This window comes from Stegodyphus dumicola, chromosome 4 (genome assembly GCF_044657685.1).
Source record: "Stegodyphus dumicola isolate Sdum_Otavi_A_Nest chromosome 4, ASM4465768v1".
NCBI classification, from domain to species: Eukaryota; Metazoa; Arthropoda; class Arachnida; order Araneae; family Eresidae; genus Stegodyphus; species Stegodyphus dumicola.
In genome coordinates, this window is record NC_140771.1 from 9,837,061 (window position 1) to 9,854,275 (window position 17,215).

Genomic DNA, 17,215 nt, shown 5'->3' on the forward strand with positions numbered 1-17,215 from the left:
ACCTGTTTCATGTCAACGGATTCCTTTATACAATTGGATGCGTGTGTTGATATTGTTGCTATAATTTCGCAAATAATATTTGACAGCTTTCTCTTTCTGTCTCTCCCCCACTTTTCACGATGCTAAGAATTAAGAAGTGTATTTCTCAAACACTTAAAGTTTGAATACTCAGATTAAAAACTCTGAGTTTATTGATATATTTTTCTCTTTAAAACTATGTTAAAATTTGTAAAACCTTAAGATTTTACACCATGGGACAATTTTATATTCAGTTGTTGCTTACCAATCTCTCGGTCCAAAGATAAATCATATTTCCCAAGCTCTACGAATCTTCCATGCTCTGCTACACAACGGATACTCGCCAAAAATTTATCATCAGCAAGTGAGTTTAAAACCACATCCACACCTAAAAGGGAAACAGTAGCGTTTTAAATCATTCCCGTTTACAGAAATTTAAATCACATAACATACAGTTACATATATCATATTAGGTTGGCAAGAAAATAATTTCGTTTTTAGTGTGAATTAAAACTCAATTAAATTAACTTTAATCAGTGAAATATCTTCCATTCTATTCAATGACTTTTCAACTTTCTGCTCACTTCATGATTCCTCGCTTATAGAATTTCCCTTCTTTATCAGGAAAACACTCAAACAAGTTCGATTTGAAGTCATCATTATTACTGAAATTTTTACCATTTGAGAAGTTTTTTATACTTCGAAATAAATGATAATCTGATGGTGCATGGGCCTATCGAGGATGCTAACATCACTTCCCAACGAAGCTCGAACAATTTAGTATGTGTTGCTAAAGATATGTGAATCCTAGCATTATCGTACAGTTGAACACAAGTCCTTTGCTATTTGCCAATTATGGCCTATTCTGTTTGATTCCTTTCTCCAGTTTCGTAAGTTATTTTCAGTAAACATCTGAGTTGGTCGTTTGGTGCTTGGAAGCAAGTCAGAATACACAAAACCTTTGCAATCCCCGAATTTACAGCATGATCTTTTGTGATGCATTCAGCTTTCGATATGATTTGGGCTGATTTATCATGATAGGACCATGATATTTTTCGTTTAATGTTATTGTAGACAATCCCTTTTTCATCACCAGTGGATAATTCTTTTTAAAAAAGGGTCGATTACGTTACGTTTGAAACCCGTATCGGAAATATTGATTCGTTAAGTGAATTTCCTTCAATTCATGCGGAACCCAAATATCGATCTTCTTAACGAATCCAAGACATCTTATGTGGTTTAGAATTATTGTGTGAGATGCATTTAGCTTTTCTGAAATCTATCGCACTGTTATAGGACGATTGGTAATTTTCAAGTGAGAAACGTCCAAAACGAAATTTTTTAATCCAATTCTGACACATGCATTCTGTTAAACAATCAACACCATTAACTTCACATATCTATTTATGAGCCTCAGCCGCTTTTTTGCCTTTGATAATATAAAAGTAAGATGTGTCGAAAATGTTTATTTTTGCACTCTATATTAAAACTGACCGTAAATTTACAGTTGTAAGCAAAATTACACAGGATTTGTTTCTATAACAACGTAAAAGTGGCAACTGCTAGATCTGAAAATAAAAAAGTAAAGAAAACAGAAGAAATGTAGAACTTATATCATGGTATCTATTTATGCAAACCGAAGTTATTTTTTTACCAACCTAATATTAATATCCAAAATTCTTATATAAACATATAAGATAGTAGCATTATTATTAAGCCGCTAAGCTGTGATGCTTAAAACTTTTATCATCTAAGTTTATTAATGGGATTTAAAAGCGCCACCTATGTATATCTTGAGTTAAGTTGCTCTTGAATGGCAACATTGTTAATATATCTTTAGAATAAGTTTGTTTTGAAATTATTTTAGTTCTATTGTTAAAAGTAAAAAACGGAGTTCTTAAAAGAAATAGTTTGGATTTCTTATGTCTCATCCAACAACGTGTTTGAGTTACCATGGCAGTTGTTAGAAAATAAATAAAATGGAAGTTCAGGTGATTTTTTTTTTTTTTTTTTGTGTGTGTGTGTTTGATTATTTGTATTAGACAAAATTTCGTGTCATTTATTGGTGAGTCAGCTGGGAGTGTTGGTCTTTGGAATCGTATGGAAGTGTTTTGCTGACAATAGTAGTCAAGTAGTATTTAACTAATTCTCAAGCAATTTTTTGCTCTTCAAGAATTATTGAGGGAAGAACTTTACCCAATACCATGCTAATAAAGTCCTTTAAATCTGGAAAAAAGATAAGTTGGTCTAAAGGAACAATTACCTCATAACGATGATTGGCTAACAACAGTAGAAGCCATTGATCTTGCAACTATGATAAGCACTCTGGACCGGATTTTAGAGGCCCTAGACACTTAAAAAAATTGGTGCTCCCATATGATTTTCCGCTAATTTTCCCCCCTTTTATTTTCTGTCAGTCTTGGTTTAGCTGCATCTAAGTACCTGTTTATGGTGCCTCTTTTCCTTGAGGCCTCAAACATGTGCTTATTTTGCTTAGTGGATAATTAATCCAGCTCTGCAAGAAGTGTTCAGGCAGGTAGAGTTAAATTCACAGTCTATGAAACATTTATGTCTGTGCATATTCCCTGTTTTAGATGATAACACTTAAGGCTTTCTGCACTTACGAATGGATTCCGAAAGCTTCCTACAAGTAATTAATAATTAAATAATTAAACAAATTTCAAGAATTAATATCTTCCACGCATGTAAACAAATCCTCGTGGCTTAAGAAATTGTCTCACATAGTAGCTTCTGATGGATGTTAGTGGTTAACTTATTGTTTCACATTGCTTCTGTGCGTTAGTGGCTAAACTTTAGTACGGTCATTTATGCACAACAACACATACTACGCCACCTTCTTATTTGATTTCGCTAATCTGTACTTACTTTTACGATCATAGCTCCTGTGAGAATCTAATTATGAATCTCTAACATTCCTTCTGTCCTCTGCAGTTCCATCGTAATTACGATCATCTTGTAGAGACGTTAGGTTATTTCGAAGCAGGAGACGTGAAAAATGAGTCGCCGGGACTTAAACTTCAGACCTTTCGAATGCGCGCCGAGTGTGCTGACCATTACACCACGAAGGCATGCTAAGAAGGCAGGCGAAATACCTTACATGCTCCTCCTTTTAAAGGGCGACTGGCGATTAGGGGATCCAATAGTCAAATCTTGGTGGTGGAGAATTATCATCGACCACCTTTTTTTAGTTTGGACGCTACTGTAGAGACATTAGGCTATTTGGAAGCAGAAGACATGCAAAATGCGCATTGCCCTCGCCGGGACTCGAACCTCGGAGCTGTCGAATACGCGCCGAGCGTGCTGAGCATTACACCACGAAGTCATGCTAAGAAGGTGGGAGAAATACCTAAAAATCTTATCAATGTTAGTATTATCTTTTCGCCTCATAAACGGCATCAAGTTAAGAAAGTTTGGCAACTTTCGATTAATGTTGGCAACAAAATTTTTTGTAATTTAATAATACGCTTACATAATTATTACAACATTGCTCTCTCTTATTACAGCACTGCATATAAGCCATTTTATATTTTAGCCCAAAAGGGGCGTTATCCCCGAAATATTATTGCCGTGTATTATATTTAAAGAATTTAAATAATGAAGCATCTGCATAAATATATGTATGTTTCTCGCATCGTGAAAAAACAATGATACCTAGAGCCATCAAATTTTGAAAACGTAGTACTCCAACCCGACTATAAGCCCCTACAAGCCTTAATTTGGAATTTGTTTTATTGTCTATTTTATATCTTGTATGATTTTAACGAATTTTTGATGAAATTGTCTATCGGAAATTCTAAAGGTATGCTGTTTTTAAATATAGGGTTGTAAGGAAAATAATGGAAGTTTTTGCAATTATTATGTTGTGTATCAAATTTAATGTAATTAAATGAATCACAGAAATCAGAATTTTAAGGTGTAAATATTCAAAATTTTAGCTACACAACAGGTTTGGATATATTGATTTATTTGGCTATTATTATTTATTGCAATCAATCTGGGTTATTTGGTTTTACGCGAATTGCGTCTTCAAACTTGTACACTCAGACAATGGATATAGGTGAATTTTCACGTAATAAACTCAGTTTTTCATGATAAAAATTAAGTTAAACACTTAGTATTTAATATCAATAGTTGCAGAAAAATTAGCTCTTTAATTTGAGATAACTTTTATTTTCCTAACTTCAATTACATTTTAGTTATGAGCTTTTAATTAATAGATTTTTACCGTTGACATTGTGATTTATATTCTGGAAGAGGAAATCTCCCTTTTCCGGTAAAATGGTCGTTTTTTCGAGTTTTCAGTGCACTTTCACTGGGGCCTCTTCCAGGGTTGTTGAGATTCCCACGTTCTCCCCTCTTCTAGGCGTGGCTGGTTGGCGAGTTGGAAAATCCGTTGGGGTTTCAAAGTGGTTATTTTGGCGAGGGTGTTTGCATGATGGAATGCTGAGTGTTGCAACTGGTTTCCCCTTGGCGGGGCGTGAGTGGTGCCAAGTTGGTGTTCCTGCGCGTTGCTTTTTAACGGGCGGTTTTGAGGAACAAGTTCACTTTTTACACTATTACACTTTGGACTTTTACACTTTGGCCGGGAATTAAGCTGTTCTCAGAGATTGGGAAAGAAGAAAGAAATGGAGTTTCACCCGCTGGATCTACGGGGCTCTCGTTACCCTCGTAAACGAAGAATTCTCGAGTAATATCTTCGGCAACATTTTTCCATCTGAGCATTTCATCTTCTGTGTTTACTCGATAAGTCCAGTTTAAAAAAAAAAAATCAGATTCGTAGGCCGATAATGATCTTTCAGACTCCACAATTTATTTCTTAAAAATGGAAAATGGACTACCAGTTGAAGCCTTCTACAAGATCCTTACTAAAAAAAAAAAAAAAAAAAAAAAAAAAAAAAAAAAAAAAAAAAGATGTGAGGGTTCTCAAGAAAATGCTTACTCTTCTCATTCTCGAAATTAACGGAAAATAGACTTGGAACTTCCCCTGCAAAAGCTGCTGAGATCCTAGAAAATTTTTATGCTTCTAATTCACGAAGATTTTTCCGACAACATAATCTCTTCCACAGATGTGCGGGTTCCCAAGGAAATGTTTACTCTTCTCATTCTCGAAATTAACGGAAAATAGACTTGGAACTACCCTGCAAAACCTGCTGAGATCCTAGAAAATTTTTATGCTTCTAATTCACGAAAATAGAGGACTATAGTTTTGGAACTTTCTCCTCATCATCAGAGTTTTGTGTTTGTGTAGTGACCTGTTGAATTCACCGCTTCCTCCTCACCAACCAGGCCTCCCAGCAGTTTCAGCTAAGTGTTTTATTTATTTATTTATTTTTAATAGTTTTTGGTTGTTAAAGAAATAATTTTGTTTGTTGAGATAAAGTAACTTAATTAGAATGAAATAATTCTGTTTGTTGAGATAAAGTAACTAAATTAGAATGAAATAATTTTGTTTGTTGAGATAAAGTAACTTAATTAGAATGAAATAATTCTGTTTGTTGAGATAAAATAACTTAATTAGAATGGCTAAGGAAATATATTCTTAGTTAAATTATTTAATTAAAGCAGTGAATTTCTTTTATCGTTAAGATTTAAAATTAAGGTGCCATTAATTGAGCTTCATTGCAACGCTATTGGAATAAGTTGTTTGTAAGATGTAAAGCCTGATTTTATTCCTTAATATTTTACCCGGTTTATTTTTTTAAAAAGAAAAACAATTGATTAAAATGTGCAATAACCTTCTTAATATCATTTTGATTCTGTACTAAGTTCATTAATAGCTTATTCTGTGTGGAATTTTTTTTGAAAGTGTAAATTGTTAAATATTCTCTTTTTTCCCCCCGGGGAGGGTATTGTTAATCTATCAAAAAATTTATGTGATTATGCTTACCAGTATTAATTCAAAATAATGTTTGATATTATAGAGTCTTGAAGGAAAATTGTGAGATTATTTAGTTTAAATTTACATTTTGTTATATTCAATTATTACTCCTTAACTGGTTAAGATCTGCTAGAATATAAATTGCATAAGAGTTAGTTAACTGTTTTTTTTTAAGAGTTAAATAAATAGTCATACTTTTCTGGATCAGTCAATGTATATATATATATTTTTTGTGTGTGTGTGCTCATGTCTTTCACCAGTCAACTACTTAGATTTTATTTCAGGGTTAATCCGAACACATTGCAATGATTAGGTTTATTGGTATTAGTATATATATCTGTTGATAGAAAATTTTATGTGTTACGGTGTCAACTTAGTAGGCACATAACATTTTGGTGCCATTAAAAAAAAAAAAAAAAAAAACACGTAACAGTTTATCTTTCCTGTACATTTTTAGCAACAGATATATTTTGAATTACACTGACTTATATATCATTTTGAAGCTCTATTTTCGCTCTATATTTCTATAATAATCATTTTGTTCCAAAATTATTTTCAAAAATATTTACTAGATGTTTTTGTTTAGATGTCAAAAAGGGATTTTCTGCAAATTCACTTTTATGTGTACAAGCCAAGCCACAGCGCAGCACAAACGGCTCGAAATGTCAACGATGGGTATGGGGCGAAAATGTGTAAATGAATCTACAATTCAACGGTGGTACCAAACTTTTCATCGTGGAGAATTTGACTTGGAAGTTCAAGAGCATCGTCGATGACGATGAGTTGAAGACTTAAGTTGAACCAAACCCCCTGCAGAACCATTCGAGAGCTTTCGAAGGAGCTTGGCACAAGCAAAACAAGGATTTCTGATCACTTGAATCGTATAGGAAAGTCAAGGAAGCTCGATAAGTGGATGCTTCACGAATTGATCGAAAATTAAAAAAATCGCCGTTTTCAAGTATCGTCCGCTCTTCTTCTCCGCAACAAAAATGACACTTTTCCTGATCGAATCGTTACGTGCGATGAAAAGTGGATTATCTCCAACAACTGGCGACATTCAGCTCAGTGACTGGACCACGGTCAGACACCACAACACTTGTACCCAAAGAAAATTGTGGTGACTGTTTGATAGTGTGCGCCCGATCTGATCCACCACAGCGTCTTAATCTGGGCGAAACGATTACGGCAGATAAATGCTGTCAGGAAATCAACGAAATGCACCAAAAATGTCAAAGCATGTGCTGAGCATTGGTCAATAGAAAGCGTCCAGTTCTTCTCCATGACGATGCTCGGCCACACGTTGTGCAACTGACCCTACAGAAATTGAATGAATTGGAATACGAGACTCTCCCTCCTTCCCCCATATTCGCCTGACCTCTCGCCGACCGATTACCACTTTTTCAAACATCTGGATAACATTCTGCAGAAGAAATGCTTCAGAAACCAAGACGAGGTCAAAAACGCCTTTGACAACTTTACCGCTTCCACAACACCAGAACATAATAAATAAACTTAAAATAAACTTAACCTGTTAATAAAACTTAACCTTAAAATAAACCTGCAATAAATAAACTTGTACTGCGTTGGCAAAAATGCATTTATTTGGCTGGTTGTTATTTTGATTAAAAGAATTTTTTCTGAGTTGAGTTATGATACTTTAAAGATATAATTTAAAAACATGCATTATTCTCCGGACAACCTTAATATCTTTAGTCAAAAAGGACATTAGCCCAAATTGCTTTCGAAACGTGCATGTGTGTGTAAATGAAAAAAAGTCCCTTTGGGCACCGCAATATAAATTGTATATACACTGGTTATCATAAATTAAGTAAAAATCACAAAAATCACGATTACTGAAAAAGTTACATGTAGAATTTTATAAAAATTACCCACAATATACAACACATAGTAAGGTATCAAACAACATAAAAAGAAATTACCAGACAATTATGGTATTATAGAAATTAGCACATATATAAAATGAACAAATCGAAGGTGTCGGTTTGCTATAGGAAACGTACCTTCAATATGGAATATGGTCGCCTTTAGAAGCAATACAGCACATACAGCGATGCGTGATGCTTTCAATTATGCGGTCTATCAGTTCCATAGGAAGCGAGAGCCATTGCTCTTGCAAAGCAGTAGCAAGCGCGGCAAGGGTCTGAGGGGGCGGACTGAGAGCAGTTAGACGTCTCTCTAAAGCATCCCAAACGTGCTTGATAGGATTCAAGTCCGGGGATCGAGCTGGCCACTCCATGCACATAATTGTTTCCTGTTGAAGATAATCATCTACGATGCGAGCCCTGTGTGGTCTTGCGTTATCATCCTGTAACAGGAAAGCATCACCTATTGCCCCGGCATATGGGCGCACATAAGCATCAAGGATGTCATCTCTATAAACCGGAGCATTCACGATTTCCGTTGGAAAGACATTAAGGTCTGTGCGTCCATCCAAAGAGATGCCACCCCTAACAGAGACACTGCCTCTTCCGTATGCATCTCTTTAACGGCTTTTCGACGGATGATAACGGGTTCCAGGTTCTCTCCATATCAAATAACGCCTACTATCGCTTTCTAGACTAAACCTAGACTCATCCGTAAAGAGAACAGCCCTCCACAGATCAGGCGTCCAGTGGACACGTTGTCGTGCCTACTGGAAACGGTCTTTCCTATGGCGTGACGTGAGCGGCACACAAATGGCTGATTGCCTCGCATACAGACCACCTTCCTGAAGTCTTCTACGCACAGTTGATGTTGACACCAACCTTCCGGTGGCTGCAGCAAGGGAGGATCTAAGAAGAGTCGGAGTAGCGTTTCTATTCCTGCGTGCACATAATGTCATATATCGGTCATCGGCGCTCGTCGTAGCAGTTGGCCGTCCTTGGCTAAACCTCCTAGATGCCGAATCTGTGGTTTGAGATCGCCTCCAAAGTCTCTGAACTACAGAAGGATTCCCATTTAGCCATTTGGCCACTTCTGTTTGACTTTATCCTGCCTCTAGTCTCCCAATGGCTCTCCATCGTAGTTCTGCAGGCAAATGATGCCTGGAGGTCATTGTTACGAATTGGCTATCTCAGATTTCTGATGTCACTATCACAGTGAAATATGTAGGCTTGCTCTCAAACATGGACTTTTATTCTCTTCGCAGTTGACGTATTCTAAGTGCAGCGCCACTAATTTGCATATTGCAGTTTTATTCAGCTACTCTTTCTTGACAATATATTTAAATTTTACACGGTTTGTATTATTTTTGAGGGAGTTATCCCTATTTTTGTGATTTTTCCTTAATTTATGATAGCCAGTGTAAAACTTTTCTAAGACATTCTCAGGGATATATCCCATCCCGTTAGGCTCCTGCAACGCTCGATCAGTTCTCGTTTATGTGTAGAGTCTTGTAAGATGAATGATTGTATGTTTGTCTTGCTATTTAAATTTTATTTATTGCCTATCTGTTATTTATGTGTTGATGTTAACGCAAGTTTAGGCCGTTATCAAGTTAGAAGTCTCAGTTACTTAACAGGTGACTGCACTTCAGTGATAATTCAATATGTATTAATTTTGCTGCAATATCTAATTAAACCTTGTAGTGGCAGTACACCATACGTCATTACTTACAATTTTGGTGGGTCAACGATTAATAAAAAGCAATTTGCAGTTTATATTTATTAAAAAATTAGCAACTCTCAAATTCTGAAATTGTAAATATTGTCTGAAAAGAACTCTTAAAACACAAAGAATTCATTGAAAAGATTACACACAAACATTTGGTTATATGATACATATGTTGAAAAGTTATGCGTAACTGTACCTTTTCCTGCTGTTCTCGTCTTAACCATGACCTCAAATGATAAATCACGTGAGCAACCAATATTTTCTTCTTTAATTTGTGGAAACGTTTTCTTCAAATATTCTTTTTTCTCTTCGGTACCTGTAAAGTACAATGGCGCCATTAGTTTGGTCATAATTTTGAATAATACATGATGTATTACTTAAAACAGCAGATTTAAAATTTCGTTCGCTGTAATTTTCGCATGCACCTTGCTTCTGAATTATGCAACGTTTTGATTCTGAAATTGATTTGATTAAAGAAAATGTATGTGAGGGCTATCTATCCCAGAAAGAAATGATTTCGAGAAAACCTTGTAGAGTCATTAGGTTTTATTGAATGCAAGAGACGTAAAAAAATGTGCAATGCCCTCGCCGGAACTCGAACCTGGACGTGTAGCACGCGCGCCGAGTGTGTTACCGTTATACCACGAAGGCATGCAGAAAGGAGGAAAAAATATTCCCGCTTTTAAAGGGTGACTGGGAATTAGGAGACCCAGTCACCGAATCTCAAACGCCATTGTAGAGACATTAGTTTTTTTTTTTTATTTTTTTTTTTTAATACAGGAGACATGAACTTCAGTTCAGACAGCGTATAGATATAATATTAATGTCACCACTGCCAATGATACTGTCATGTATCTGCCTGCGGTCTGCCAATCAGCTGCTACCTCGCGGTAAGAATCCAGTAAGTGATATAGAGGAGAGTTGTATGGTGAACGAGTGGTAGGGCGTTTACGCTTGAGTTGGAATTTGAAGTTTATCCAGCAGGGCTGATTTAATTTGTAAGGTACTGAACACCTGTGTTTCATTGGAGTTATTTTTTTAAATCATATAATATCAAACTCATGTAAATAGTTGTACATAAAAGTCGTGCTTCTATATAATAAAGGATTAAAATTCCAATAATGTATCGTGCCACGTCTCAGCAACCCCGACAAGCATGACAGATACCTAGTACAGTAAACATGAAAATGCTTTATTTCATTATAATGCAGGGTTGTTGTTATCTTGAGATATGGCAGACGCCGATTATAAAAGTTTTAGTTTAATTTAAAGACTTTTAGTTTAACAGTACGTAAATTTAGCTTTTTTAAGATTTCGTACACTTTCTGGTTTTACATAAGTAGAATAATATGTGAACAGTTAAATAAGATCTCAAAAAGAACTTTAATGATATACTTGAAATATAATAGGTGAAACCGAGCATGGTGACAAATGACTAATATTATGTAATTCTATGATTAACTTTTGATATGATTGGTTTACGTTCTAGATACATGTCTATTAGTTATTGGCAGTTTAAAATAAAAAAAAATATGTATACTTTCACTATTTATATTGATTCTTAAATAAGAATTCCACATTTTTATATAATTTAATACTAAATGTTTTTAAACTATATTCTAGAACACTTTATAAAATCTGAAGGAAAAAAAAAAATATCTGTGCAGCTATGCCATTATGCAAAAATGCAATTTCATATTTCTTCATTTTGCGCTAGAAATGTATGAAATACAAAATATCTAATGCGTAAAGAATGCTGAGTGAAAATAAAATCTTGACCGCCTGTTCAATGGAGGAAAATTAAGTGTAAAAGCAACTTTTCTTTTTGTGTTTGTATCCCTTGAAAAAAGCTGAGTTTATAGAAGTAACAAAATCAATAACTTACCCACTGTGGTAAATATCTCGCACTGCATGCTCAGTGCAATGCAAATTGCGGCAAAACCTATACCTCCTGTTCCCGAATGAATTAAAATGCTTTCCCCTGGCTGAAGTCTTGCACGTGTTATCAGGGCATAATAACATGTCATGTAGACCACTGGGATAGTGGCAGCCTCTTCTAAAGTCCAGTTATCTGGCACTTCAAGTGAAATTAAGCTTTCTACTTTGTTCGCTGTTCCGATACCTCGGTTTCGGACAATGCCAGTCAATCTGCGGCCGTCTGAATCTTTTCCAGAGCACTCGATACCTACTACAACGTCATCTCTACCCTCTGGATCTGTAAAAATAACAATAAAATTAGTATTAAAACGCAACTGGTTTGTTAATACAAAACATTTAAATAAAAAAAAAAAGGTTTATATGAATAAAAACGAACTAATGGTACTAACTGGAGCTATTAAAGACCAGCTACCAACAGGGAATCTCATTTTCTAAACGCAAACAAATTGAAAAAAACTTTCTAATATGCGCAGAGGATTGCCTTTAGTCTGCCAGTCTGCCCACCAGCGGCCGAGCGGTAAAGTCGCTGAACACTGGTAGTTCGGTCCGAGGTTCGAATCCGGCGAACGGGTTGGCTGCATGGGTGTTTTCGTGGTTTTCCCCATGTGTAACGTGTATACGAGCCAGTTTCCCTTAGAAAGTCCTCCACGAAGGCAACCCTCCCCTTAGGCAGATAGCCCTAGTGTGCTTTGCCATAATTAAATACACCATTATTAGTCTGCCAGTCTACAAAATCACAATTCAATTTTTTCACACTGCGCTCAAAACTTTATCACTAGAAAAAATACTCCCAAACCGCTGATAGATTTAGGTACGCATGCGCCAGCTCGTCGGACCCAGATGCCCATAGCTCATAGATTTTTGTAAGTATGGTTTTCTTTCTGTTGTTGAACTCTCACACATATCAGCAGCAAAAGAGGCATTTAAAGCACTATGACTGTAAGGCTTCTTATAAGCATACATCCAAATACAGAACAGTTATGCAAGAATCAACAGACTCGTATCTCATTCATGTGAGAATCAGCGTTGGTTTAATTTTTAATTAATAAGGCAAAGATTATCCAAACTCTAATAGCCTAGAATTATTAAAAACAAAAACATTAGCCAATATAAAATTAGTGAATTTTAATTAATTGTATTTTAAATATACAAGTATATTAATACAGTACAAAGTCCGTTATCCGGACTCGTCGGGACTTCGGCGATTCCGGATTAGGGTTTTTTTTTCGGATTATAGCTCATTAATTTAAATCTCTTAAGATGGCATGCAGAATTTATACAATTAAAAATATGAAACCGCAATTTATGAAATAAAGAGCAATTATGATCTAAAGGGTATCAAAATTTACCCAAATAAAAGTTAATATTTATTTGTTTATTTTATTAAACATTTCTTTCAATGTAAGTTGTTTAAGTTGCTTCGTTTTTTTGTGCTAAACGCGCATGCGTAATCATTAAACGCGCATGCGTAAAGCATATAAAAAAAGTTTGTTGCTTTGAAGTCCGGATTATAGATCATTCCGGATAATGGACGTCCGGATTACAGATACGGATAAAGGTACTATAGTGTAATACGTTAAAAAACTGCTTTCGAAGAGAGCAAGAATAAGGTGTTTTACAGAACATTATAATTTATAATCTTCTGGTCCTCAACTGAAAAACGTTTGAGAAACGCTGACCTATAAACTTTTATTTTGAATATCAACATAGAGTATGATATGTCTCCCTACTCGCATAATTTTTTCCCTCATTTTTTCCACAAATGATTTAGAAACTTCTGATTTATGCAACAACGTTAAATGTATGCACAATAGGAACGTATCTTATGCGAGTAAACGGAATGTTATTGCAATTAAAAAGCATTTGAACGACATAATATAATAATTTTATAATGCATCTTTATGTGTGCTTTTTTAATGTGCTATGTTTATCATTAAAGCCTTGTTCAGAAATAGTATACATCGCGCAAAATTCCCTTCTTGGCTTTTAAGCAATTAAATTAGTAAAAAAATGGAGGGGCAAATATGGTAACTGGCTTATTTCAATCGAAAGCATTTTTGTTTATAATATCATTAAAAATACAATGCATGAAGTACTAAATCCATAAAGGATTTCCAAGCTCGTTTATGCTTTTTATTCAGTGTATTAGAGAAAATAAGATAATATCATTACCCTTTCCAAATTCAGCAGACAGTTTTCCAGAAGCGATCATGATATCTCGGAAATTCAAAGCAGAGTAGTACACGTGAAACGTTTGATCTGGGCGAAGCTTAGTGTATTTTATATGAGATTCCCTCCATTCAAATGAAGAGAGATCCCCTGTCTTGGCACACATGGCGAAGCTGTGTTCAACAGGCTCTAATGGTTTGCCTAAATAAATAAATAAATAAATAAAAACTTTAAATTTATATTAAAATGGTTAAAACTATTTCTCTGTAGCTGAGAGGTATAAACAGAGCGTTTATTAAAATATGCACCAAGCCCAAAAAAGTCATTACCCAGCTTTTATTTCCTCAACCGTTGTTACGCAAATGGTTAAACCCGTACCGAGGTTAGCGTCGCCGACTGCCGTGCCGAAAGGCTCAGGTTCGAATCCCGAAGAAGGCATGGATGTTTTTAAATGTATAATGTTCGTTCGGCATGCGGACACTCTAAATATACGGCGAGCCGAAAGTCCTCTCGAGAGGTTGATGGTAGGGAAGAAGAGGTGTGAGACACTCTAATCTATCCCCACCTGGTGGTTCTCCATCAAAACTGGGAACGGAACTGAGCAAAGTCGCACCGTCCCCTGTAAGGTGCCAACGACAGGCGTAACTTTGCGATCCTTACCAAGAGGGATTTCGTGGGCTGACTATAGGTCAGACAAGTGAGCTTTGGTTAAAACCAACAACAAAAACAACCAAATGTTTTAAATGAGGCAAAGATTTATGGTTTTTTTAATTTTAGATAAAAAAAATGTTTTGCTGTTGTTATTATGATGAATTTCGCTTTCTGATATCAGAGCTATCTCACGAAATTCACATTTTCGTAATTTTTGCAAATTTTCATAATTTTTACAAAACTGATTTTATTTTTAAAATTTTAGAATGCTAAAATAGGAATTATTGCGTCATTTAAAACAATTTTGTAACTGTGTAGAGTCATTTTTTTTTAAATTCAGTTTTGTTCGCCGAAATTCTATCTTCCTGCCCATTGGCTGAATTCCTTGTTTTGGCTTATAAAGTGTAATTTTAATTGTGAAATTTTTTTAATTGTTTTTTTACTGTATTTGGTGCTTTATCTTTTTTTTAAATAAAGATGTTTTGAATTTTTATGTATTTTTGCCTTGCTGCGAAGTGAGAACTGCATTCTTTGAATGATAGATTAGAATTAACAGAATGATTCATTAGAGATACATTTCTCGTTCACCGATTTCAGTTCTCACTTCGCGGCAATGCAAAAGTACATAAAAGCTCAAAGCATCTTCATTAAAAATTATAAAATACAGAAAAAACATAAAACACGAAATACAGTTAAAAACAATTAAAAAACAATTTTGCAATTAAAATTAGAGTTTCTACGCAATAATAAGCAATTCGGCCAGTTGGCAGAATTTTGTGTGCATAAAACTGAAAGTTTATTTTTGTTCACACTGGGCAAAAAGACACGCAATTTGATGCACCAACTGACTTAATTCACTATTCCACTAAGAGTTTCAAATGTAAACAATAGAGACTTTGTTAAGCTATGTAGCGGCTTTTTAAATTGTTTTTGATAATTCTACACTGCATGCATATTAACTAAAAGCATAGAAACCTTAACCAGAATATAAGAATAACATAATTCAATCACTTTTAAAGCAAAAAATGCACAATTTGCCAAAATATAAGAATAAAAACTTAAACACACCAAGCCGGGTAACAGAGTGGGTATGTTTAGTTTTAATTAAGTCTTTTCATTAAAGTTTAATAATTTCACTTAATTTTAAATACTTTGGATTATATGCTATTTGTTTAAAGATAAAATTTTTATTTGAATTTTTCACTGAAATAATTTATTATTTCACTGACGTTTTCATTTCTTAACTAGAATTCTCTTTATTTAAGATACAAGATTCTAATTAGAATTTACTTTTTCCCCTTGCTTTGGGAAGAGGCAAGAATTTTCAAGTGAACTGTTACTTAAAATACACTCACTTCCAAAAATTAAGCACGAAGATGTAAAATGCAAAAAAATCAACAAATACTGCTTTGATTGACACAAAATTCGGTAGGAAAGTAGCATATATATTTATGCATAAAACAAAATCAATAATTATATACAGAAATGAAAACAATATTACATTTTTGTAAGTTATCAGATAATAACATATTGGAGACTTAAACAGAATTATGTATAAAGCGAAATTAAACAGCATAACAGGAAAAAAAAAAAAAAAAAGGACATTAATAGGTTATGTGATCTTCCCTCATCTGTTTGTTTACAAAGTATACACCGTGTCACCATGCTTTCAATTAGGTGGTCAACCACCGCAGAATTAACACGTTGAGCGCGGTGCCGAATTTGCTGTCCTTTCCGTTCAGCCGGCAGCGAGCTAAGCCGTATTTTTGTTTAGAATGTTTCAATACATTTCATTAAAACTAAATTTGATCACATTTCATTGAGATTATATTTATTTTTTAACTTTAATACTATGTCGGTCCTGCTGACCGACGCCAGCCAAACGAAAATTCCAGTGCCGGCCCCCAGCGCAGACGCCGGCCACACGGAAAGTTCGCTGCCGGTCCCAGGGACCGGCGCTTCGCTCAACGTGTTAAGCAGTCGCCATGGAAGTCATAGAAACACGTATGTCTTAAAAACAAATTGTACGAAAGTTTTAATCACCTTTTATAAGCACTTACAATCAAATTCTGTAATCATTCATAAAGCTGGTCTCTTATAAGACTGCCTTTTTTGCATATTTCTTGGCATGAAAGCGCGATTGGCTGTTACCTAACATATTTGTATACTTCCATCCGCCTCTGCAGCGAATTGCATCCTCTTCAATTCTGATTGGTTTCCGGAAATTATCATTTTCCTCTCCGTGCTTAACTTTTGGAAGTGAGTGTACATTGAAATGGGAATACATTACTTTTAAAGTAACAAAAGCAAATAGAATTTATTTTGTATTGCTGACTGACAATAATATGCACTCGTATTTTGATTTTTTTAATAAAAAATCTGATGTGGACTTCCTTTTACAGAATTAAATTATAAGCAGTTTTTCCTGCATTTCATTTAAACTTATTTCCTCGAATTTTATTATATATATTTATCATTCAATTAATTCAGTTCTCACATCGCAAGAAGACAAAAATACATAAAACCTCAATATACCTTCATTAAAAATATAAAAAATATAAAACACCAAATACATTTAAAACAATTAAAAAATATACAATTAAAACTAGAGGTTCTACGTAAAAACAAGCAATTCGGCCAGCGGGAAAGAAGGCAGATTTTTCGGTGCACAAAACTGAAAGTTTACTTTTGTTCCCATCCGGCAAAAAGATGCTGAAGGTGCAGAAACTGAATTCACTGTTCTGTTAAGTTTCAAATGTAAACAAATACGGCTGCTATGGTAAAAAAATTGGGCTTAACCGCACGTAAACACCTTTTAAATTGTTGATAATTCTACAACTATTGCATGCATATTAACTAAAAACATAAAACTCTTAACCGGAGGATAAGAACAGCATAATTCAATCTATTTGTATACAATTTACCAAC

General features: G+C 34.7%; 1 protein-coding gene across 2 annotated transcripts in view; it reads right to left on the bottom strand.

The window, feature by feature from the left end:
• Window positions 1-17,215, bottom strand: part of LOC118187786 (fatty acid synthase-like) — a 171,565-nt gene that overhangs the window by 28,770 nt on the left and 125,580 nt on the right. For both annotated transcript variants that reach the window (XM_085814529.1, XM_085814530.1), the window contains 4 exons: window positions 13,640-13,837; window positions 11,415-11,744; window positions 9,726-9,845; window positions 284-406 (listed from right to left, as the gene is read on the bottom strand). In XM_085814529.1, the coding sequence (XP_085670655.1) occupies window positions 284-406; window positions 9,726-9,845; window positions 11,415-11,744; window positions 13,640-13,837 (771 nt within the window). The remainder of the gene's footprint in view (window positions 1-283; window positions 407-9,725; window positions 9,846-11,414; window positions 11,745-13,639; window positions 13,838-17,215) is intronic.